The 24,578-nt window shown below is 49.1% G+C and overlaps 1 protein-coding gene across 2 annotated transcripts in view; it reads right to left on the bottom strand.

Moving 5' to 3' along the window:
* DNAJA1 (DnaJ heat shock protein family (Hsp40) member A1) overlaps positions 1 to 24,578 on the bottom strand; it is a 344,000-nt gene that overhangs the window by 201,005 nt on the left and 118,417 nt on the right. For both annotated transcript variants that reach the window (XM_069630610.1, XM_069630611.1), the window contains exon 3: positions 19,994 to 20,174. In XM_069630610.1, the coding sequence (XP_069486711.1) occupies positions 19,994 to 20,174 (181 nt within the window). The remainder of the gene's footprint in view (positions 1 to 19,993; positions 20,175 to 24,578) is intronic.

Raw genomic sequence — 24,578 nt, 5'->3', positions numbered from 1 at the left:
AGCAACTATCATACTAGGCCTGACAATGTTTCAGATAGTGTCGGAGGGAAGGGGGAGGGATTGGGGGGGGGGGTAACAGTAAGGGGATGGGGAGCAACAAACGAGGTTGCCATCATACTAGGTCCAGGGACAATTCTGATAGAATAAGTGCATAGAAGAAAGCAAGGGGAAGAGAGAACAGAGTAAGCAGTCAAAATGAGAGAAGCAAGAGGGGAGGGCGAATACAACTGCAGAAGTCAGTAGTAACAATGTTGCAAGCCAGGATACAAGATGAAGACGGGAACCGCACGATTCAGGGTCACCACGAGTACAAGATGCAAAGGAAGTAAAGCATGAGAGTGGAGAAAGGGTAACGCACAGTCTATCAATGAAGTCCATAAAAGTAAAATCCAGCATTGGCCACAAGACCGTGATGGTGAAACCAGACCGTAGCAGAACAGACTCCGGTGTGTGGGAAGGGGGGCACAAGTGAACATGGGGGGGGGGACCAGAGAGGGTGGGGATGACCTGCGGGAACAGAGGGTGTAAACACATGTTGGTGCATGCTTACCTGCTGTCTTAAGCAGGGGTTCGGGTCCTGGATCCTCCTGGTCTGAACAGGTCCAAAACAGGAATTGCCATTTTCTTTGACTGCCCTTCACTTTGGACACCTGGGCGAGAGAAGCCCTTGATCTTGATCTAAGAGTTAAGAGCAGGAAGGAAGAGGCAGGGCTAAGACGGTGGGTGGTGCTTACACCTGTTCCCCAGCTGCAAAGGAAGAGGCGCTGGAGGGCTCCTTAAGTAAGAGCAGAGCGGCAAGCAGGATGGTATACGTCTCCAAGCAAACTGCGCGCAATTAATCCCAATATCTCAGATCTGTGTTGGATGGGGTGTGGAGAGCGGGGTAAACTGAGGCACATATGGTGGCTCTTCCTTGGGACCTGAGGGGGATTATGCTGGGGGACACCGATGAAAGTAGCTATGCAAGATTGCATGTGCCATCAGGCAGCTGATGGTGGCTGCCAGCTTGACCTTGGCACAAACAGGTCAAGTACTAGTCTTTGCGGAGGACACCAGTGCTGAGGAAAACTGGTTTATTAGGGGATGGGCAGAGCAAACTAGTGGCAGGACCTGGTCACGTGAGCAGCAGCCACCACCTCCATGCATTCTGCCTAGTGCTGCAGTTAAGAGATGCATTAGATTGTTCCATGGAAGTCAGCCACCTGACCCAGATTACCAGAATAGACTTGCTATGGGGATCAAACCATAGCAAAATGTAGATTTAAAATAAAAAATAAAAAAAAAACACTTCCCCCACATATGCCTCCCCATCCCAAAAAAAACACCATAAAGCCATCTGGGCCTGGGTGTGCAAATCATTTAATTGTGGTGAATTCCAGATAAGCTATAGGTATGTCTAGGGCTAGACTATGCATAGTGCCATGGCCATCATTTTGAGGATATGCTCTTCTGGGATTTTCAGCCCCGCTAGGTCACACCTCTCGCTTTAAAAATTCCTGAAGCGATTTTGCAATTAACCTTAGAAATTGTTAGGGGTGGGGCTCAAAAAGAAGGATCAAGTTACTTACCTGCAACTATTGTTCTCCAGCATGGGTCTGGCATGGATTCACATGCTCATGAATATTCCCCGTCAGGCCGGGAATCCTCCGTAAAAATCAAAACCAGTTTCACTTACAGTCTTTCACCTCTAAACCAATCACTCTGGGTCATACTGCCCCCGGCCAATGACTGCCCTCTCCCCAAGCCCCTCCTCTGGCAGCCATCTTCAGATTTGGTAGCACGTTAAGTGGCAGTATGACCAAGAAGACCCGCAGAGGGACAGGAGGGAGGGTTTGCATATGAATCCATGCCAGACCCATGCTGGAGAATAGTTAAAAGGTAGTAACTTTCCTTCTCCAGCATGGGGTCTGGCATGGATTCACATGCTCATGAAGAATACATAGCAGTACAACATTACACAACCACGGGAGGTGGCAAGGCTCAACGGAAGAAATTACTCTTCCCCCCCCGAACAGGCTCACCTTCAAGCAAACAGGTTGCGTAGCACTGCTTTGGCGACCCTGGACTCCTCTAGAATCTGATGCAGTAGAATCTTGTGAAGGTGTGTGTGAACCTCCACGTAGCAGCCTTGCAGATGTCCAGCAGGGGCACACCAGACAGGAACACAGTCGCAACGATCGCTCTGGTGGAATGGGCTCTCGGACGGCCGGGCAGCAGTCTGTGGGAGTAGTTTAACTGTAACTCCATTTCTCCAGCATTGGCATCTTTCATGGATTCAAATGCTGTGAATAATTCCCACCAGGCTGGGAAACCTTGGTAACTTTTACATAGTGGTTTTCCTATGGAAAAACGGACACTTTTCAGTGTCCCAGCAACGTCTTTATGGGTTCTTTAGTCCGCACCAATAGGACGTCCGGTATATAGCACCGCCCCCACGGCTTCCCTTCAGATTATCTGACCCATGAAACATGTGTCAGACTTTCGCACCCCTCGGCTGACTCACCCCGACGCAGCCCTTTCATTGCTCCACTCTGATCCGATACTCTTGATGTTCTTGCCCCAGTCATGCGGATCTGCTTGAAGCCCAAAGTCAAGTGCTACTCTTGGTACGACTCAGACCTCGTCACCCTTAAACACAAGTGCAGGGCGGCTGAGAGGAATGGCATGCTTCTGGTACATCCGCCTGCTCCAGAGAAAATACAGGCTCTGGCCGCAACAAGAGCAGCCCACATCCAAGCCTGCGTTTCAGCGGCATCTAACAACTCGGCTGAACTCTAAAATCTGCAGTGAGCTGGACAATCCTGCTGCAGTCTACCTCTCCCGTCTCCTCCCAGAACCTCTGCACCACCCTGGCTGCTCGTTTCCTCTCTAAAACTCAGGACATCATGTCCTCTCTTCCTCCCTGCTCCTCCTATGGCCCATCTCCGGCCACCTATCCTCCCTAATTCACTGCCTTTCCCCCGTCATCCTCAGATGTAGTTTCTAGAAGAGTCCAATCTATGAAAGTCTCCTCCATAACCATCAAGTACCACAGCGACACCCTGGCTCCTGCTGATTTCTGCAACCACTCCTTCGCCACTGGAATCTTCCCCTCCCCCTAAAGCACTCCCTTGTGCACCCTCTTAAACCACAGCCGACCCTTCCTGCCCAGCTAATCATTGCCCAATCTCAATCACTCCTTTCCTGGGCAAACTCCTGGAAAGGCTGGCCATCTCCCAACTTAATCTTCACTCTGAATCTGTTGATTGTCCCCATGTCCATCAGTCTGGCTTCAGAGCTGCCAGGAGAACAGAATCTGCACTCCTGAACATCTGTGAAGACCTGCTCTCCAACCTCAATTCCAACACCAGTGCCCTCATCTTACTTGATCTCTCTTCGACACGGTCAACCATGCCATCCTGCTCCACCTTCTCCATGATCACCTGGGTTTCCCCCCCCCCCCCCCCCCCCCCATCATGCCCTGGCTTATCGACCCTCCCAGGTCCAACTTGGGTCCTCCCTCTCCATCTTTCTCTACCTGTGGTGTTCCCCAGGGGGTCCAACCTCTCTTCCTGGTTGTTCAACTAATACCTGGCACTTCTTGACCGCAGCATTGCTGCTCGGCCCAAACTTTGTGCTATGTGGATGACACACCAGTCAGTTTCACGCTACCTTCAGCACCTCTTCTCATCTGTCTGCTATCCAGGAGGGGTGTGCCAACAATGATCTCTGTCTTAATGGCAGTAAAACAGATCCTCCTCATCGGCACACCTGCTCCCTCCTTGCCCTGTCACTCAGGCCGGCCTCTTGGCCCTCTTCCTGCTCCCAGCTTTGAGGCTAAAAACCTTTGTGTCCTCTTCGACTCCACACTCCTCACAACTGACCGCTCTAAGAAGTGACTACCAGCTGCACCTCCTCCGAGGTATTCTTCCTTTCCTCTCCTTCCACCAGAAGTGCTCCGTCTCCAGAGCTCTGGTTCTCTCTAGACTACTGCAACAGCCTCTTGCTAAATCTGCCGGCCTCTACTCTTCGCCCTCTGCAACTCATCCAAAATAGAACTACAAGACTTGTCCATGTCCTCAAGCACAGGGATCGTAACTCTCCAGGACTGAAATCTCTGCACCGGCTCCTAGTTTCGGCAAGGAGCCAGTTCAAAACCCTCTGCATTGTCCACAAGGCCTTCTGGGGCCTCGGACCTCAATACCTTCAACTCTCTCGAACTCTTTGCTCATCCGCTTCTCCCTCAGGGTTAATCGCTTCTCCAAGCAGCAAGTTGGTGGTAGATCTCCTGCTGGGGCCTCCCTCTGAAACAGTCTCCCCGATACTTGATGAGGACCATCTCTGGAAGCACCTCAAAACCTACCTTGTTGCTTCTGCTTTCTCTCCTCGGCCCTGCAGATCTCCTGGCTGACTGAAACTGCACCGATTACCTGGCTACCCTGTGATCTCAGGCCCTGGTCCCGCCCAGTCAGTTGCACCCCTACACTGCCCCCCTTGGCAACCCTTGCACTCTGGAGCCGTTTCTGTATCCCCTACAGCCCAAAGCCCCTAGTAGCACTAACACTCAATGTCAGCACTTACATGCAACCAGCTGGCTACACTTATTTATTGTCAATATTTATTTTACTGTTATCCTATGTACTGCACTGCCCCCTCCCTCCCTCCCCTGCACTTGCACGATGGCAATGTCACCTAGTCTAGTAGGATCATTATTTCTGCTTTCCCTCTGTTTCCCCCCTCCCTTGCCTCGTCACGCCTTGAAACACGTGGATAGGTGCGTTCTAAATGCCATATCATGAAAAATACCAATGCTGGAGAAATGGAGTACCTACTCCCTTCTCCAGTCTTAGAACTTTCATGGATTCAAATGCTGTGAATAGACACTGTAGCAGTAAGCAGACGTGGTGGTGCAGACCAGGCAGCAGTAAGCAGACCTGGTGGTGCAGACCAGGCAAACAAGACCGATCCTACCAGCAGTACAACCATACAGAAAAATAGCCCGTTAGGAAATGTTGAATCAATCTGTCACTGAACAGAGGAGATCTTGATTGCCGCCATATGTACCTGGATAGACAACGCCAGACCTTCTTTCGCCAACAGACAAAACCTGCAAATGGCTGCACATCCAACTGCTTCGAACACCAGATATAGAACCTTTTCCATTTCCGTGCGTAGCACGTGTTTGTAGACTGCCCTCGCTGCAGCCAAAATACGGTGACATTCCTGAGGAATCAGGTTTCTGAACTCTGCGTGGTCAGGAGCCATGCTGCGAGGCTGAGGGAGCCTGGATTGTGATGCCACACTCTCCCCATGTCCTGCGACAGCAGGTTCGGCTCCGACCGCAGGTGAACAGGACCGGCCACAGCTAGATTGAGAATGTCCGAGAACCAGGTCGGTCTGGGCCAGAATGGGGCCACTAGAACTCACCCGGCATGGGGCCATCCGGAACCTTTGAATTGTCTTCCGGATCAGGGGAAGGGAGGAAACTCATAAGCAAACAACCCTGTCCACTGGAACACGTCCATCCCCCTGGAGTCAGGATGAGCCACTCTGCTGGCGAAGAGACTACACCGCTTGTTCTCTGGGCTGGCGAACAAGCCAGAGGGGGAGTCCACCATTGTCCGCATATCCTCACTGGATTGTCCTTCAATCGCCATTCGTGCATTTGAGCTGAGGGCATCAGCTTGAACATTTTGAACTCCTGGCAAGTAGAACACTGCAATCTGAACCCTGTGTTCCATAGCCCAGTGCCAAATCTCCTGAGCTTCCTTGGCCAGGAGCTGAAAGTGTGCCCACCCCCAGTTTCCTCAGATAGGTGGTATTGTCCGATTATCTGCACTGCTAAATCCCGAGCCAGGGGAAGTAAAGACTTCAGTGCACAGTGAACCGCCCTCAATTCCAGAACGTTAAGCAACAAGGCTTCCACAAGGACCTTGGACCTGGAAACAGTCCAGGTTTGCACACCATCCAGCCTGCAAGGCATCAGTGATGTATTGTGTGCCGAACGTTCCGCCAGGAGCATACCCTGCACGATGTTGCTGTAGTAAGTCCACCACCAGGAACCAAAGGTCTGCAACCACCTGGAGGCAAGAAACTCCTGTACAGGGCGCATCAACAGGCGACAATTTGGGATTAGTGGGATGCAGGATGCCGAGGAGAGCTAGGTAGGCACAGACCGTGACCGACTTGCCTGGTACAAATGATTCTCTATGATCCTTCGACAGCCTGACTTGATCGAGCACCGTCTGAAAATGAGCCCCCAGAAAAGCCAAGTCAGATAAGACTATGCAAAGTTGACTGCAAAGCCCAGACGCTCCAACAGCTGCACTGAGCGATTCCGACGAGAAACCCCTCTGACCAACCAGTCATCCAGATCGGGGTAAACATGATGACCTTGTCTGCAGAGGTAAGCCGCCACCGGAGACAGACACTTTGTGAACATTCTTGGTGCCGACTTCAGGTCGAAAGGAAGCACCCGAAACTGATAATGCTTGTTCCCCATCATGAAGCTTAGAAATGTGATGCCCAGGGTGCTTTAGGATGTGGAAATACACATACTCTAGATCAAAGGACGCCAGGACCTCCCCCGGCAGACCTGCACTGAGTAAGTCTTGCAACGTTGGTATCCTGAACTTCTGGTGTTTGAGATTTTTGTTGTGCGGCCTTCGGTCCAGAAGGAGGTGCCATTTTCCGTTTGGCTTCTTTATGACAAAGATCCTGGAGTAGGGCCCCGTTTACGGCACCGGGACTACCTCAATAGCGCCCTTTTCCATCAGACGTACCTCCTGCCGCAAGACCTGTAGATGTGGCCTAGATCTTTTCACTGGAGAGGGTGGCTGCCGTACGAGTAGCATAACTGGATGGCATACAGCACCTATCTGTTCGTTGTGATCAACTGCCACTCTACGACTTGGTGCGCCACTCTCCCCCCACCGACTGCCCTTATGGCAGTCAGTGTTGCAGCTTGACTGACTGCCTCTCTGCGAAAAGGAACCCCTTTTAGAATGTCCTTGACTGGAATGACCGTCAGAAGCCCCTGGAGAAATAGGTAGGTTTACCATACCCTTGTCCCGAGAACCTGTGAACCGTGCGTTCCCAGTGAAAGGGGCAAAAAGAAACTACCTTGCAGAGCTGCCAGGGACTTCACTGAGTTCTCCATATTTCAGTGCATCAATCTTTTCACTGAAAAGATGCTCCACCTCGCAAGGCACGTCCACCACCTGGTGTTGAACTTCAAGCCGAAAATCAGTACAGCGGAGCCAGGCCTGGCGCTGCAGAACCACACCATTATTCACTTGCTTAAATCCAGTGTCAGCCAAGTCAACTGCAATGTTAATGCTATGAATGGAAGCTTCACCTTCCCGAACCAAAAGCATCACCTCTGCTCCGGCAGATGATCCAACAGAGAAGCCAACCTGTGCCACATTCCGCGATCATAGAGCGCCATGATGGGCAATGTGTTGGCAGCCTTGACTGTCTCCCCCACCGCAAGGGCCTTCTTACCGAAGGCATCCAGCTTCCGCCCTTAACTTTCGGGCAGAGTAGCACACTTGTGCTGGTCCAATCCTCTTACTGCTGCTGCCGACACCACCGCCTCAGGAGTAGGCAGCGACGTCAGGCACTTGGCCATTGACTGGGGCCTTAAACCTTTTCTCAAGACAGCCTTTGATCGCTTGCTCTGTAAACTGTTGGCACATGGTCCACAACCCCTCTTGCCATGCAGGGTCCAATATGGGGGAAATCGTCTCCTTCCCATATTATTGAACAAAAAGCACTCTTTTCTCCTCTAGGATGAGGCCAAATTCATGACACGCCTTCGACACCATGGCATGAAAAGCCCCCAATATCATCCAGCAGTGATGGTTGTGTCGAGCTACTCTGTCCCTCCAGTTCGGGGTCCGTATCCTTTGTATCCGCCCGTCATCGTAACATGGAGACAGTCGATAGTGTGTGACTCCACCAGTTCCCCTGCTTCCTGATCCGATTCCTTCGCAGGCTGAAGCCCCTCAGCGAGGGTGGTGGAGGCAGAGCTAGGGAGGACCTTTCACGATGAGACCATCCACTACGAGGGGCTTCCGAAACATCTCTGCAGAGGACCAGCAGGTAAGGCTTGCACCACCGGAACAGCCTGAGGCACAGGGAGTCTGGCAGCGAACTGCCCCAGAAGCACCTGCAACGTTGTCAGCACCTACATGAGAGCAACGAATGCAGATTCACCAGCGGATATTGAGGTGGGACTGCCCCAGATGTGGGCGGAAACAGCTGCACGCCCAACACCAAAGCATCCAGAAAAGGTGCTTCTTCCACCTCCTGATCGGAGCCAAATCCATACGTCACTGGTGGCTCATCCAGAAGAATCTCGACTGGGAGTAATCATGTAAATGCAGGCATGGACAGTCATATCCGGAGTGCTCGTTGACGGAGGCAGAGTCGTCGAGGCCGTCAATCTAGGCAGTTGACGGGGAATCACTAGCATTCACTACGCTCAACACCTAGGTTCGATGACGGCACCATAGCTGGCACCAACTGCAAGTCTTTCGCTGATGAGGCCGTCTGAACAGACGGCTCAACTGTGTCGTGGTCTCCAGCCCTGCCAACTCTCCAGCCGGCGAAGGGGATGGCTTGGATGTGGACCTGGAACGGTGCTTAGAGGACTCATGGCCCGAGGATGAGTGGCGCCTCTCCTTCGACCAAGACCTCCTTGTTGTTGAGGACGAATGAGACTTTGCCTTGTCCCTGTCCGACGCGGACTCCTTATGCGAGGGCACCACCGCCTTCTGTTCTGAAGCAGTCCTTCTGCCGTGGACTTCACCTGAAAGGGTCCGGTCTCAGCCCCCCTGCTTCTCGGCTTCTTAGGCCCCGCCGACTTCACCCTCAGGTGCTCCGAAGGCCTTGGACCTGCAGGACAAGCCCACCTCAGACGCTGTCTAAGCCCCTTCATTCAGCCAACAAATCAGTTGCCGGTTCTGGGCCTTGAGCGCCTGAAAAAATCCCTGAAAAACGGTACAGGTGTCAGCAGAGTGATTGGGGTAAAGGAAATACAAACTATCTGCATGGCCATCCCCATTCTTGAGGCAGGTCTCACACGGCCGAAATAGCGATTTCTTCGGGCCCACAGATGACCTGGTGGTTTAGAAAAGCAAAGTAATACTGAAGAGCAGAGAACACAAGGCGATCCGAACAGTTTGGAAGATGGTTGAAAGCTGAAGGGAAGCTGCAGGGGCGGGGATATACTGGCCGTCCTATTGGTGCACCCATAAAGACGCAGATAGGAGATGCAAGGTGTCGAAGTTTTTCCATAGCATGGCACTGAAGAGTCGCAGATGCTCTAGCCCTAGCAAGGACCTCCCTGCAGTCTGCCGGCAGCTCGTACCCTCCGAACTCTAAAGCTGCAGGAGCCGAGCCTTCAGGTTCATCGATCCTGGGTTATGGTGTAGGATGGTTATGGTGTAGGATTGCGCCTCCTCCGACGAGCAGATCCGTGACCACCAGCTGCTTTACCGGGGGAGACACTGACATGGAGAAGATCTGGGTACCAAATCTGCCTCAGCCACGCGGGGGCGAGGATCATCCTGCATCGGCACTGTTTTGAGTGGATTGATTACTTGCAGCAGGAGAGGAAACTGGTACACAAACAGGCCTTCCCACGGGAAAGAAAATGTGTCTCCCATGCTCCTCGGCTAGAGGAACCTGCTGGCGAATCTCTGGCATTTGAAATTCCGTAACCGCAAACAGATCTGGGGTCTGCCCCATTTGAGGAAGAGGCTGTCCACTAGATCCTTTTCAAAGCTCCCACTCGTGGCACGAGCGCAGCAAAGGGAGGCAATGGAGTTCTAGACACCCGCCAGGTGATAAGGAATGAAGCACATCTCTTGGGTGACAGCTCAGTGCCTCAAGTCCTCCACCTCTCTGGAGTGTGCCGGGGATCTGGTACCCTCTTGTTTCCTGATGTAGAACATTGTGGTGGTATTGTCCATGAAGACCCTAACCACCTTGCCCTGGAGGGAAGGAACGACTTAAGGGCCCAGAACACTGCCTGCAGTTCCAGGACATTGATGTGGAGATAACGCTCCTCCAGTAGCCATAGGCCTCTGGCATGGAGACATCCTGTGTGGGCTCGCCAGCCCTCCAGGGAAACATCCATTGTGTCTCCTGGTATGGGGCTCTGAAAATCTGTGCGCCCGGCGATGTGGGCGCGCATGCCCCACCACCTTATCTTATCGCTCAAACAAACTTGTCGAGAACAATGTCTGCAAAGCTTCCGGACACCTCGATCCAGCAAGCGTCCAGGAATTCCTGAAGGGGTTGCATCCGCTAAATGAACATCATGCCGAGCAGCGACTTAATGGTCTGCACCATGGCAGTCTTCAGTGCCAGCTGCTACCCCTCTCTTCCGAGGGGGCTGCCAGGCAGGAGACCATGTTGAGCCTGGCCCCCAGGAACAGTGCGTTATGCGATGGTATCAAGTAGGATTTTGGATTGTTGACAGAACCCCAGATCCAACAGCAGTCAAACAGTCCTCTGTGTGTTCAATGGCAACTACCCAGGACTTGACATGGATGATCCAGTCGAGGTACGGGTACACATGTATCCTTTGTAGATGCAGATGGGCCACCACTGGCCCCAGACACCACAAACACCTAGGGCGTTGACTTCAGTCCAAAGGGAAAGGCCTTGCCTGTACCACGAAGCGCAGGAACTTCCACTTCCCCATTCACGAGAAGCATTAGAAGTATGCGTCCTCCAGATCCAACGACAAGAAGTCTACTACCTCCAGTTGGACAAGCACGTGCTGAAACGCGACCATCCTGACATTTTGGAACTGGAGGCATTTATTGAGGCGCCGCAGGTCTAGAATGGGCCTCCAGCCCCTGTCTTCACCAAGAGGTATCTGGAGAAGATTCGGTGCCACTTTGGGAGAGACATTGGCCACCTCCACCAAAAGCCTTGCAGCAATACTGGTGTATTGAACAAAGGTCATACTGAATGGTCTACTCAGTATGCTGAGCTATCTAACAAGTGTGTGGTTGATGGATTTTCTGATTCAGCCCTGTGGACAGACTAACTGTTCATCAGAATAACATGGCCTCCAAAACACAAATGTCTAGCCAACCTATCTGGGTTGGGTGACTTGGAGGGTGAGACTGGCGAGGTTCAGTTAAGCACGCACAGAGCACCTTGAATGCAAGTTAGGCAGAATGTATTAATAGTTTAGGTCCAAGACAAACTTAGTGAAAAACCACAAGTATCACTAGAACATTAAATGTATACTCGCCTTGTTATGCTCAGCTAAGAGCACCAACATACTTGCATGCAGTTTTCAGGGTACTGTGGTAAGTGTAGTAAAGCAAGAAATAAAACCACGGAAGTTAAAACGGACCACTAAAAGGCTGAAGTAAAACAATTTGCAAACACTATACACCATCTGATGAGCAGGAAATATTCGTTACCAACCTAAAAAAGCCAAGGCCTAGTGCCCTTAGAGCCACTGGTCCTAATGAGTCTTTTCAAGTGCAACAAGTATTGGCTCAAGTCATCAAGTAGTTTACAAGTAAACAAAAGAAAAGTATTTAGAACGCCCTCTACCAATCCAATCACCTTAGGGAAGACCCAAGGGAGGATTACCCGACCAGAACACTACCGTCCAAGCTAGGGAAGGTAGGGTTAGTTCTTCACACCAACACAACCCTATGGAGATGGTTGTAGGCAGGATGTTTGAGGGGAGAGCAAACTGGTATTTTACTCACCCTGTGTACTCATTCTGTCAGGAACCACCATAGGCGCTCCTAAAATCGCTGTGCCTTCTAGATTTGTGCTTTAGTTGTATTGGAGGAAGTCCAAGGGCCTCAGGTTTAGAGGTCACTGCTGGCATTAGTTTATTGGGTCTAGCTAGTTTGTGGTTCCCATCTCGGGTGGATAGTTTCTAAATTATAGACAGCTGGATACAGACTACAGGACCACCACATGCATCGCATCATGGGAGTCCTTGGAGGCAGTGAGCAGCGATGGCCCCTTGAAGAAAGTGACAGAATGCAACACTTATGGTGGAAGCTAAGAAACTTGTCTTGCAAGGCTCCCTCTTCGTGGTGGAAAGTTGCAACTTCAAAGAAATTCCTGGTAAGGTGAGAATCTGTACAGTCGCAAGGATAAACTCGGGACAGAGCGTTGCAGGTAAGTAGCCCAGGACAAAGTCTGGCTAGCCCACAGCATTACTCCAGGACCCTTAATAGGACTTTCAGCAGCTATATCTTCCGAGTAGAGGTCAGGACTAGTTGACCCCACTGGACGAACGACAGATTGAGGTCTTCCTGCGATTTGCAGAGCGACCGTTTAGGGTCTTCAGCGGGTTGCTCTCGGAGCTGCCTCAGTCCAAGAAGCTGCACCATTCAAGCTTGGCAGGTGCTGTCCAAACCTGGACAACCTCGCCACTACATCTGCCCAGTAACAGACATGAATATCGAGTTGGTCCGGAAGATGCCAGCCCCAAAATATGGCCACACAAATATAATTGCTTTTCCCGCGAAAGCTGAAGCTTTCCATGGGAAAAGCCCTCCATGTCTGGAAAATCCAGCCACTCAAGAACAGTAAGGTCAAACTAGGTCAGGCAAAAGTCTCTTGGCACAGCCATTTAACAATATGCAGTACTCTAAGCCTAAGCAGTAAAAGTATCGTGCCACAAGCCCATCCTGGATATATCATGCAAGTAACCACAAAGTTACCAAATACAAAGACACAAATTGTCTACCGCACTTACAGGTGTGCAGGAAGGTAAAAACAGAATTTGACTAATGAGAACAGTGGTCTCCTGCACAGTCGGAGGCTGATCAGTGCGTTCAAAAACAGATTCAATTCGTTTTGCAAGGCAAGAGAAGTAAAAAGGCATTACTAACCTCCAAAAGTCCATAAAGGTTAAATATAGCTAACGTGGGGAGTTCCATTGCCGTCTAGGGAGGGAAAGTAGCAACAAAAACCAACCAAAAAACAGGTTTAATTTTTGTTAGGAATGATAAGTAAGCCCTTCAGGTGTGGATCCAAAAAAATATAGTAAAGTTGCAAAAGGGACACCCAATGCCTACACTAGAGCAACAGTACCAATCTTTTATAGCAACCCAGGATGTAGGTGAGCACAAGATGTTGTTGCGGTTGAGTAGACGCAGGGTAAATATAACAGATCATGCAAGGAAAGACAACAGGACTCCACTCCCAAGAGCCACCACTGTACAATAATAAGCAACAGGGAACCAAGCATTGATGCCAAACAAGATCTGTAAGTGGATGAGCAGTAAATACGTCCAGGTCCGTGTCCTTTCACAGGAGGTATCCCCACCCACTCAAGATCAGCAGCACTCAGATTTAGGGGCTCTCAGGATGCAGTGAAGGACAGTGAGCTGACTGGATAAGCACATTAACTTTCTCCTTGTTGAGAAAAAGGGTAGAGCTCAGCCTTGTGCTACTGGAGAAGCAATGAAGGCTTCTGGTAGAGACTGCTGCATCATTTATGGTGCAGACAAAACTAGGGGCTACCCCAGCCCTCCAATCCCCAAGCAAGGAACATTCAAAGTTCTGGCGGCCATCCAACACCATTGATGACATCAATCCAGAGGGGATGTGGATTACTGGCTGCCAACACCTGAAACCGGTTAGCATTCACTCAGGCTACCCAGTGTATACCCGACACAAAAAGGGGATGATCATACATGGTCATTGCTTACTTAGAAAGCAAGACCACCAACAAAGCCAGTGGTTAACCAGGACTCTGCTTAAGACACGACAGCCTCATGCATTCAAGATATTAAACAACTTGGTGCTCCATAAGAAGGGGGAAGAGGAAAATACATTTTCAAAAAAGGAAATGAGGGTCACTGCCTGCAAGAACCCTACACAAGAAGAAATGTGGGGGACAGAGACCCTCTGTACTGACAGTAGAACAAAGCTGATCAGAACCAATGACCTACAGAAGGTTGTACTAAATTATTTGATCCAATCATGGGATGAACTAAAGAAAGCCACAGAATGTCTGGTTTGTTTCTCCAGAACAGAAAGCCTCTGCGTAAACCAAAAAACGAACTATAAAAAAAGAGGATTAAAGCAGTCACTCAAATCTCTAGATGATTCCCTTCCCCAATTGGCTCTGCAGTCTGGGTGGTTATCCCCTGGGTTCTCATCCTACTTACCACACGTTTTGGTAAGATTCTCTGGGTCTTATGCCTGTGAGAACCTGCCGTCGGCGATTGTGTGCACAGAAGTTTGGCAGCCAGAAATCTATACCTGGGGCATGGCCGTCGAAGGCCTTAGCAGGTTCCCCTTGCTGTTGTGTTTAGGAACATCACCCTGTATACCAGTGGCGGCTCCGCCTCATTAAGTCACATTAATCTTGTACGTATAGGTACCTCTACTGCCGATTTCAGGTTCAGCTATTCCCTCATCACCTTTGATGGGTCACATGCACCCACTTTCCATCACACCACTAGTTGCCATAGGGTGCATGGCTTCCTCAAATCCCCATCTGTTCTCCCCACCCGCAGTACTTTTCAAGGTTACTTCTCAAATCACTATATTCCTCCAATGTCAGCTTCTGCTCTATTCTTCCGCTTATCCCATAAGCGCTTCACAGCAACTGGCTCTGGTTTGTCCCCCCCCCCTGGAAAATGGGAGGCCAGTAATTGGTCTACATGCAAGGAATGATTTAACCTCTGCAGGCACTGCGGTGGATTGTTGGTATTTGCTGAACAGTCAGATTCTTTTCATGCGTTGATTCTAAGGCCCCCATGCCACAGAATAGCAGAGCAAGGAAACTATGGGGACAACCATCTTGGAGTCAAAGATCAAGAGCTGCTGTGCCCGCAGCAGGTTGCCAAGCATCCATCCTGCCACATCGCCCTACAGTAGTTGGTCCACCCTGCAAACACCTCTGCCGCCGCCACCAGCTAACAAGCAAGAGACCACTTACTCCAGCACGGCATCCACTTAATATGGCAGATAGCACATACAACCAGATTTAGGTCTCCACTGTCTAACAGAAACTGGTTCCTAGATGCAAATCTTTGCAGGGTAAAAACTATACATTTACTGAAAAGTGCATAAGGTGAGGCCTTAATTGACACCAGCACAATCTCAGGCAATGTGACAAGCCCATGCACATATGCAGGATGAGTAAAGCTAGGAGTCAAAGCACTGCCCCCTCCCCAGCATTTAGTGTGAGGTGGCACCAGCTCCGATGACTTCACTGAACACTCCACCCCCTCTCCCTTACCAACAGGTCAGAAAGTGACTAGTTAATGGAAGACAAGGTTCCGCGCAATAGCAGCCCTAGGAACTGGCCAGTAGTGTTTAAAGAAAGATTGTGGATTAGCTTCATTTAGGGCGAGGAATAAAAGTAGCTAGCAAAAATCATGGACCGGGGGGTGGGGGGGACTCACAGGAGGCAACTAAAAAGCAACAATAGTGGGTCCCTTACACTTTATGCTGGATTCTAGTTGTTTTTACTTTCGTATGCAGGGGGGCTTCTCTCCCCTCTCCAATGGAATGGAGTAGTATTGAGAATGAAAGAAGACAGGAGGAAGTGTAAAGGTACAGTGCAGGAGACAGATTGCGGAGAGGAGGAACAGCATATGAGTAACAAGAACTGCAGATGGTTAGGTGGAGGGCATGATCATGGATAGTTCTGTAGATTATGATTTGCATGGATATCCAGCCTACAAGGTGATCGGAGTGGTGGGGAGGATGCGAGCAGCAAATTTGGGAACTGTTTAGAAGCGAGACCATGCAGCAGGCTTGAAGTCAATTTTGCTGAGGCTTACTTTGTCCAGTTTGCCAATGACAAAAAAAACTAAAACCTGTGAAAATTGGAAACCAGCACTTCCCATTCTTGGATATTCCACCCTACCGGCCCCCCCCCCCCCGCTCCATCTACTTGGGTCACTGAAGTTCTTTATCAAAAATTGACTTTATAGAGGGACCAGTTTATTAGAGAATTTAATTAAAAAAATAAAATGCCCCTCTTTTCCAATGGGAAAACATTGGACAGCTTACACATTGTGCGCGCCAAAATTATACCTACGGATGAATCGGAACCAACCTAGATCCAGTACATGTATCCAACTGCACTTTGGGTGACACCTTGTCTTAATGGTTTGATGAACCCTTTAAGTCCCTCTATGTAAATCACTGTGGGTCCAAAATGTTTACCTTTTAGGCACACATGTCCTATAATGAATGGGAGGTTTGGCACAATACCCTTGCTGGCATAGATATTCGAATGTGCTTTGGAAATCCATTCACCCCATATCTTCACATTTTAACTTCGAGTTTACTACAAAGTATATGGCATACATTATCTAGGAGTGTTAAGATAAACACAAAGGCCCAATTACTTTTTATATAATTGCATTGTTTTACTGTTTGAGTTCTACTCCGTAGTACAAAAGTAGTAACTTAGAGTATATTTTTCAGTAAACACTTATGTTCTTCAGTTACCCACTGTACCCTTCAGCCACCTACCCAACCCTGAACAAACCCAGGCCCGCTCTATTATTGCTACCACAGAGCAACGTTTGGAACCCCGGTGACCACTAGGATGGCTATTCCCTCACCATTTAGAAAGGCAAGAGAAAATGTTCCAACAATCATGTGAATAGGTAATCTAGGTAGGAAGTTAAGCTTTCTGGGGCCACTGTCCAAAATACCTTCAACTATCCCTGAGCCCTTTTGCTCCTCTACCTCCAACTCCCTCAAGGTCAGTTTTTCAAAGAAACGAGCCGGGGAATAGATCCTTTCTTCAGCTGGTGACTCCCTTTAAAACTGCCTCCCTGCCACCTTGAAACTTGAGAACCATCTACGATTCCGGAAGCTCCTCAAGACCTTCCTCTTTGCCTCTGCCTTTGCCCCTCTTCTCTCCTGCTGATCTGCTTTCTCTCTGCAATGTTGCACCTGGCCACCCTGTCCGTCTGGCCCAGGTACCTGCTCACCTTGCCGCTCTCCTGGCCACCCCTTGCACTGGGGCCTGTATCTGTACCCATACAGCCCCTGCCCCATTCTTCTGCACTCAGATACACCCTGACTAACCTTGCACTTTAAACAAGGTTGATATATACTTTGACTGCGCCACCTCTGTTATTCCTTGAAAGAAATATGTGGTCACTCTCACTTTGGCGATGTTGGAGACCACATTTCTTTCCAGGAATAACAGAGGTGGCGCAGTCAAAGTGTGTATCAACCTTGTTTACCTTGCAACCAAGGGAATGAGGGGATTGGTCCTTCCCTAAAACAGCACACTAGCGCGACACCAGAGCAACAGGAGTGATGGAACAAGTTACTTACCTGTAACTGTTCTCCAGCATGGGTCTGGCATGGATTCACATGCTCATGAATATTCCCCGTCGTCAGGCTGGGAATCCTCGGTAAAGAAAAATCAGTATCAGTTTCGTTTCTGATCTGTCTTTCGTAGTAGTAACCAATCACTGATCTCTGCGTCATACTGACCACAGCCAATGACTGCCATCTCCCTAGACCCCGCCTCTGGCAGCCATCTTCAGACTTGGTAGCACGTGAAGTGGCATTATGACCAAGTGAAGAGCCGCAGAGAGGTAGGCGGGAGGGTTCGCATGGGAATCCATGCCAGACCCATGCTGGAGAACAGTTACAGGTAAGTAACTTGTAACTTCTCCAGCATGGGGTCTGGCATGGATTCACATGCTCATGAATAAAAGAATACGTAGCAGTACACATGCACAACCACGGGAGGTGGCAACAGGCTCAACATTAAGCAATACAACAACTCAACATTAAGCATCTTACCTTCTCACCAGGCTCACCTTAGGCGAACAGGTTGCGCAGCACTGCTTGGCCGACCCTGGACTCCTCCCTGGAATACCGGTCGACGCAGTAGAATTTCGTGAAGGTGTGCGTCGACCTCCACGTAGCAGCCCTGCAGATGTCCAGCAGGGGCACACCAGATAGGAACGCCGTGGTAGCTGCGATCGCTCTGGTGGAATGGGCTCTCGGACGGCCAGGCAGCGGTCGGTTTGCCAACCGATGACAGTACATGATACAGTGGAAGCCTTTGAGAGAGCCTTCCCCTGATTGACAGGTCCAAAGTTCACAAAAAGTTGTGATGTCTTCCGAAAACTCTTAGTGAGGTCCACATAGAACTTCAGCGCTCTAGCCACATCCAGCGAGTGCAAAGTCATTTCAGCCGGCGACGGGAAGAAAACAGGCAACACCAAGGGCTCGTTGAGGTGGAAGTCCGACGGCACCTTGGGCATGAAGGAGGGGTGCGTCCTTAGCACCACCTTTGTGTCGTGAAAAGTCAAGTACGGCAGCTTGCAGGAAAGGGCCTGGATCTCTCCCACTCGTCGTGCGGAGGTGATGGCCACGAGGAATGCTGTCGATGGGCATGAAAGAGGACTCCCTCTGCGGTGGCAGGGAGACTCTGGGCCCCGAGGTCGCCTCCACTGGTGTAGCCTCCACAGGCTGAGCCAGGGCCGCCGCGACGCTCGATAGAGGCCTTGGCAGGGTGGATCAAGGCTTTCATCACCTTAGGTGCGCTCACTACCTTCTCCTTGGGGGAGGGTCACCACCTCGCTCCCCCTCCGACGGGGCCTTCGAGCTCGACCGGGGTCTCTCCAGGAGCTTCGCCGGGTGCTCGGCCTTCCTCTTACACGAGCCAGAGCGTTGGCTCGTGGTTGATGGCGCCGGGGAGGATGCGCCCTGCCTGGCACCCGTAGAGCCCGACTGTTCGGCGCTCCTGGTGCCAGCGGACTCGCGGTGCTTGGCCTTCTGTTGGGCCCCCGTCGCGCCCTCAAAGGTCTTAGAAGACTGCTCGGACTTCTTTCTCGCCTGACGGGCTCTTCCCTTCCAGCCAGTTGGCGAGACGCAGATGGCGGTCCTTCATGGTCCGCTCCGACATATTGCCGCAAAACGCACAGTCCTTCTCCACGTGCGTCTTGTCCTCATGCAGGCAGTAGAGGCAAAGGGAGTGTTCGTCCTCTTTAAAGACATTCTGAAGCTGGCATCCAGGGGAGACCCTGAACAGCTTTCCGGGCGTCGAGCTTACCTTCTCCTGGGCCATATCCGAGATGGGCCTGAGAAACTTCTGGAGTCCTCCAAAAGCGTGGCTCGACGAAACCTTCACCCTTGAGGGGCGTAGAAGAATCCGACACGGGTCCCCGTTGATCGGATAAAGAAACGGTGGAGCTGGAGGCTCTTTTGACCGAAAAAGAACATTTTCCTATGAAAAACGCGGAAAAAGCACTAAAGCTTGAGAGCAATAGCACGAGGATCCCAACACTTGAAAGTGCGGTAAAAATCTGAAGATGGCTGCCAGAGGCGGGGCTTAGGGAGATGGCAGTCATTGGCTGTGGTCAGTAGGACGCAGAGATCAGTGATTGGTTACTACTACGAAAGACAGATCAGAAACGAAACTGATACTGATTTTCTCTTTACCGAGGATTCCCAGCCTGACGGAGAATATTCATGAGCATGTGAATCCATGCCAGACCCCATGCTGGAGAAATTTAGGTCGCTGGGTCAAAAAGCTACTACCAAAGCAACCCCCCCCCCCCCTCAAGAATAAATAATAACCTTGCACTTTGCCACTCACAGGCTGCAATACCACTGTCTTTGATATTTACTTATTTATCTGGTTCCCTATGCTCTGCACTTTCCAATTTCTCCCCCCTCCCCATGCACTTGCGGTTCTCAATGTCACTGGGCCTAGTAAGATCGTGGTTTTGTTTTCTCCCTGTTCCCTTCTCTTTGCATGGCCGCGCTCTGAAACACCTGTGTACGAGCACGATACAAATAAAATATATATCCTCACAATAAACACATTTGCAATGAAGGTATGAAACAGAATAACGAAGTATGAGTGAGAAGGGATCTTTACATAATTCCCCCCATTTGATCTCAACCAATTGGTTCAATTTAGTACAACAGAACAAGGTAGAAATTAGCAATTTCACAGCTCAACATCTGTTCAATGACAAATAGCTTACTGTAATGGATAAAGTATTACCTCTCCTTTCTCTTTGCATTCTTCCGCCACCTCCAAAGAACATGTCAAAGATGTCCATAGGCGAGCCAAAGCCACCGCTGCCCATGCCACCTTCTTTTATGGCCTGTTCACCGCCTTTGTCATACAATCCTCTTTTCTTTGCATCAGAGAGTACTTCATATGCTTGAGAAATCTGTTTGAACTGATAGAAACATCTTATTGGAAATAAAGTATGACAATTCCATCATTCTTGGTTTTTACACCAGTGCCTCCATGCAAACGAACCAATCTGATCAGACACTGGAGTTAGTTGTGCTCACATTTACAAAGATCTGAACAGGTCAATCACAGCAAAGGCAACCCCCCCCCCCCCCCCATCAGTTTTTAGCATAAAGCAGCACTAATACTAAAGACACTGGTTTGTAACTTTTCCTTCCAGCTTCAAACGCTCAACTACTTTTACCAAGTTAACAAGGTTTCAAACTTTCTTCCATGCGCCTCCAATCTACTGGCATGGTTGCCACAACAGTATTTAATTGTTACTAAACTGTACTCCTAGTTCCCCATCATAGGCATCTTAATTATAAGCATCATTCACAAGCCCTTCATGGACTAGATTTAAACACTCACCGGACCACACAAGGGGCTCTCAAAAACATGACTACACTCTTCAGTGCAAGCCACCTCGGCAAACTGGTTTAGCTCAACTTAAAGCACCAGCATGCAGCTTGGCCTAGGACCCTCTTGCAATGTAGACTACCACCCTGAAAGACCTGCAGCAGCAAACCGATGACTGCGATAAGCAGGGAGAGAAACCCTCTTCTGTCAAGAAGATGAACAGGATGAAGGAGGACATTAATTCCTATTGCTCCATCTACCGGATGAAGAGTTCTAATTGAGGTACTCTCCAAACGACCAAAGAGGACATTTATTCTATTACAGCTGGAAATCATTTCAGAAACAAAGAAAATCTGCAAGTCACTGCACAAAGTGGCACAGGTAACAAGAAATTGGACTCCTGCTACAGGGAGGTCACAGACTTTAAACAAATCCAGGAGATTACGGCACAGTGATCAGCTGTGTTTCCAAAGGATGAAGTGCATATCATCCAGATCCACTTTAGCGGCAAACAGGAAAACATCCTGAACGCAATAGGTTTAAAAAAAAAAAAAAAAAAAAAAAGGTATGGGTGCTACACTTCAGACAGGTGACCTGCATTTCAATCCTTGCATTCTAGAACAAGCAGCTCCGGCACAAGATGGGAGGCGTTTGCTCAAGACCCAACATTTATCCATCAGTTCCACCTGGCTTGTGGAAGGAGAGGATAGTTGCACACGACTTGCTAAAAGCAACTTCAGGGGCATGATGTGGACATTGCTGCAAGGGACATTAGGGGTGGACCCAAAGCGAGATGAATGAAGAGGACAAACCCTACCCGAAGTAGAGGTTGTCTGCCCTTCGATGGCCTTACTTTTACTCACCCCAACCATTGATGAGGAGCTGACAAAATAACGCACCAACTGCAAGAAGCTTTTCTGCCATCTCAACACCCTTATGGTCAAAGCATCAAAGTTGTTTCGGATTCCTGGCAGGCACCCAGAGCGTGCCTAGAAGCCAGCAGACTGCAGAACCTCCATCGAAAGAATACTCCGGCAGCCAAGGGTTCCTTGAGCACAGCTCCAACCCAGGCAGAAAAACCAAAGGTTTGACACCAGTGGCCCAGATACTAACCAAACTCTGCTGCCAAAAGTAACAATTATTAAAGTAAAAAAGTATTAAAGATTTACATTTTGCAACATTTCCCTGCTGAGTTTCTGGAACACCAACTTTGCTTTATTTTTAAAGCTGTCCTGAGGTTTTGATGGGAAGTAAAATCTTCAGCTTCACTTCTTCTGGTGTTATGGGGGTAACTGACTAATCCTTTGGAAAGTCCATACAGAGAAACAGGGTTCCTTTTAAATTCTTGTAATTGCACACTGCACTTACAGCACAGTAATGGGGGCCCCCTACATTTTTACATTTAGGATTTTTGGTTACTTTTATTTGTAACCAAAGACAATCTGGTAAGGCAATAACAGGAGGCAAGGGGTCCGCTACATGAAAATGAACTATGGGAGGAAAAAAAAAAACACAATAAAACCTTAAGTTAGATCACTGTTGCCATGCCATAATATATCAATATCACAATACCATCATTGGTTCAATAATTGCAATCCTTGCATAAAATTCACTATGGAGTTCAGTAAACATGTGATGGTCATTTACAATGCAGAGAACGAAACAGAGCGAGCAAAACACTACTGAACTACAAAAGCTTCCATTCACCCAGCCTCAAAGAAAATCTCTTGGCTATTCAGGAATTGCACACAACTAGCAGACTTCCAGCGAAACGCTGAGGTCTTGGATGAACGTTTTAAGATTAGAGGCTACCTAAAAAAATTTTGAAAAAAAATCTCATGAGCAAGTCTAAAGAGCTAGATCTACACCTAGGGAAAGGTTACTTGTAGCTCCTGACAAACCAACAAAGGATTCTAAAATGACATGTTCGTACACAATCTTCAGCCACACCAGCTTTGCAGAAAATTATTAAAAATGTTGCCCATAGTGCAGCTTTCTCTCCCAGATGAATAATTTCCAATGTCTGCCCTTAAACGGGACAGGAATTGGAGACCAATTGGTCCACTCAGTTACAAAAAAAACCTGCAAAGACGTCCCATGAAGGGTCACTTCCCATGCGGCCTATGCTCAGTATTCACACAAAAGAAAAAACTACCTTCAGTATTCGAAATTGTAAAACTAGCGATTGTTTCGTGTAACTGAATTGAAGTATGTTGGCCAAACAAAGACCTGTACACATACGCATCTCAGAACATAGATCGAGAATGAGATGCAAAAACCCCAGTGCCCCGCTCGTCATTCACTACCTAGCTTTGAAACGCCAGATGACATTAAAGGGTGGGATGTAGACCCTAAAAGGAAAAACAATGTAAAACAGTCACTTCTACTAAGAGCCAGTATGCTTACCCATATACAAGGTCTCAATGAGCGGTTTTTGCTCATATTTGGGGACATGCACGATATAGCATGGCCAGGCTGGTACAGCCATTACAGTTGTCTTTATTGCCAGCTTTTGAAAAGCTGGCCAAAGGATAGATTTAATAATTTTGGGATTAGACCTCCATACCATCATAATACAGGTTGCGACAATCCTTAAATCAGTTTCTGACCCCCCCCCCCCCCCCCCCCCCCCAGCCCTTTGCGATATTGGTCCCTGGAAACTTTTATATTCACATGCTGTGCATAGTCTGTCATCTAGTGGTAACAGAGTATTGCATCTCGTCTTTCAAGGATCGAAAGGGGACGTCGACATGGGCGTGCCTGTTACACTATCCTCAACGTGATGTATAGTGTACCTAAAATCCCTCCCGCGTAGAGGTCCCTCAGATTGTATTTTTTCTGCCGTGAGGGAGATTTGACCATCGTGCGTGATTACAGAAACGAGAAAAGCAGTAATATGTCTAGGTTCCTTCCATCTGAGCGGGGAGGAAGGGTGGGCGCATGTGAATCTAAACAGCTACAATCAGAAATGCATTATGGCAAGTAATGCATGTCTTCTGATACATGTGAATCTGCGTAGAGTCACATGCTGTGCATAGACTAGCAAGCAGTACCCAGAGTTGGATGAGGGGTGTGAGAAGGAACAGAAGTAAAAATAGGTCTTAGTACTGCTTGTACACCTGAGAATCAGACCTAGAGGGAGTATCGAGGCAGTGTTTTGTAAAGGTGTGTACAGAACTTCAGGTTGCTGCTTTGCAAGTTGATTCGAGAGCAACATTTGCAATGAATGCTATGGAAGCCCCAGTGCCCCAAGGAGTGTGCTCTAGGCTTGAAGGGCAGATCTCTTGGCACGAGTGTAGCAGAGTGTGATGCAGTTTACAAACCACTTTGAGAAGGCAGACTTAGAGACATGATCTTCTCTGCCAGCTGCCACTGAAACGAAAACTGATTAGTCTTTCTTAGTGGTCTCTTTACCAGATAATATATGACCGCTCTACGCACATCAAGTGTGTATAGGCTCTTTTCTGCCATGAAGTGGGGTTCTCGCAGAAGGTGGGCAGTTCCATGGATAGGTTCCCAGAGTGTGCAAAACCACTGTATCTTTGTGAATTGTAACAAAAGGGTCTTGAACTGTAAGGGCCTGTAATTCACTAACTAATTGAAGTGACTAGCACTAGGAAGGCAGTCTTGTTAGTGAGGGCCTTAAGGCCAGCCTTATGCATAGGTTCAAAGGGAGCTCCATTAGTCTAGTTTATGTTATAGGAACTTCTATAGCGCACCATCACCAACGGAATTGGTCCCCAAGCGATCTGGCGGATCCGTAAACAAGAAGGAAGGCGGGAAGGGTTAGTCAGGTGAGAGGTGGTGTGCCGTTGGCGGCTTCAGCTCGGTATATACCAAGTGCTGGGCTTTGGTGCGAGTATTGGATCGGGCGAGACCTTGTGTGCTGTAGGTGCTGTTTGTGTTGATGCGGTGTGGCACAGTGCATGCAGATTGCCGGGAGAGAAATGGTTGTGCAAGTTTTATGTGGGTTGAGTATGGAGAGATT

This window comes from Ambystoma mexicanum, chromosome 6q, assembly GCF_040938575.1.
Source record: "Ambystoma mexicanum isolate Mex_15411 chromosome 6q, UKY_AmexF1_1, whole genome shotgun sequence".
Classification (NCBI taxonomy): Eukaryota; Metazoa; Chordata; class Amphibia; order Caudata; family Ambystomatidae; genus Ambystoma; species Ambystoma mexicanum.
This window is presented reverse-complemented; position numbering and strand designations above follow the sequence as displayed.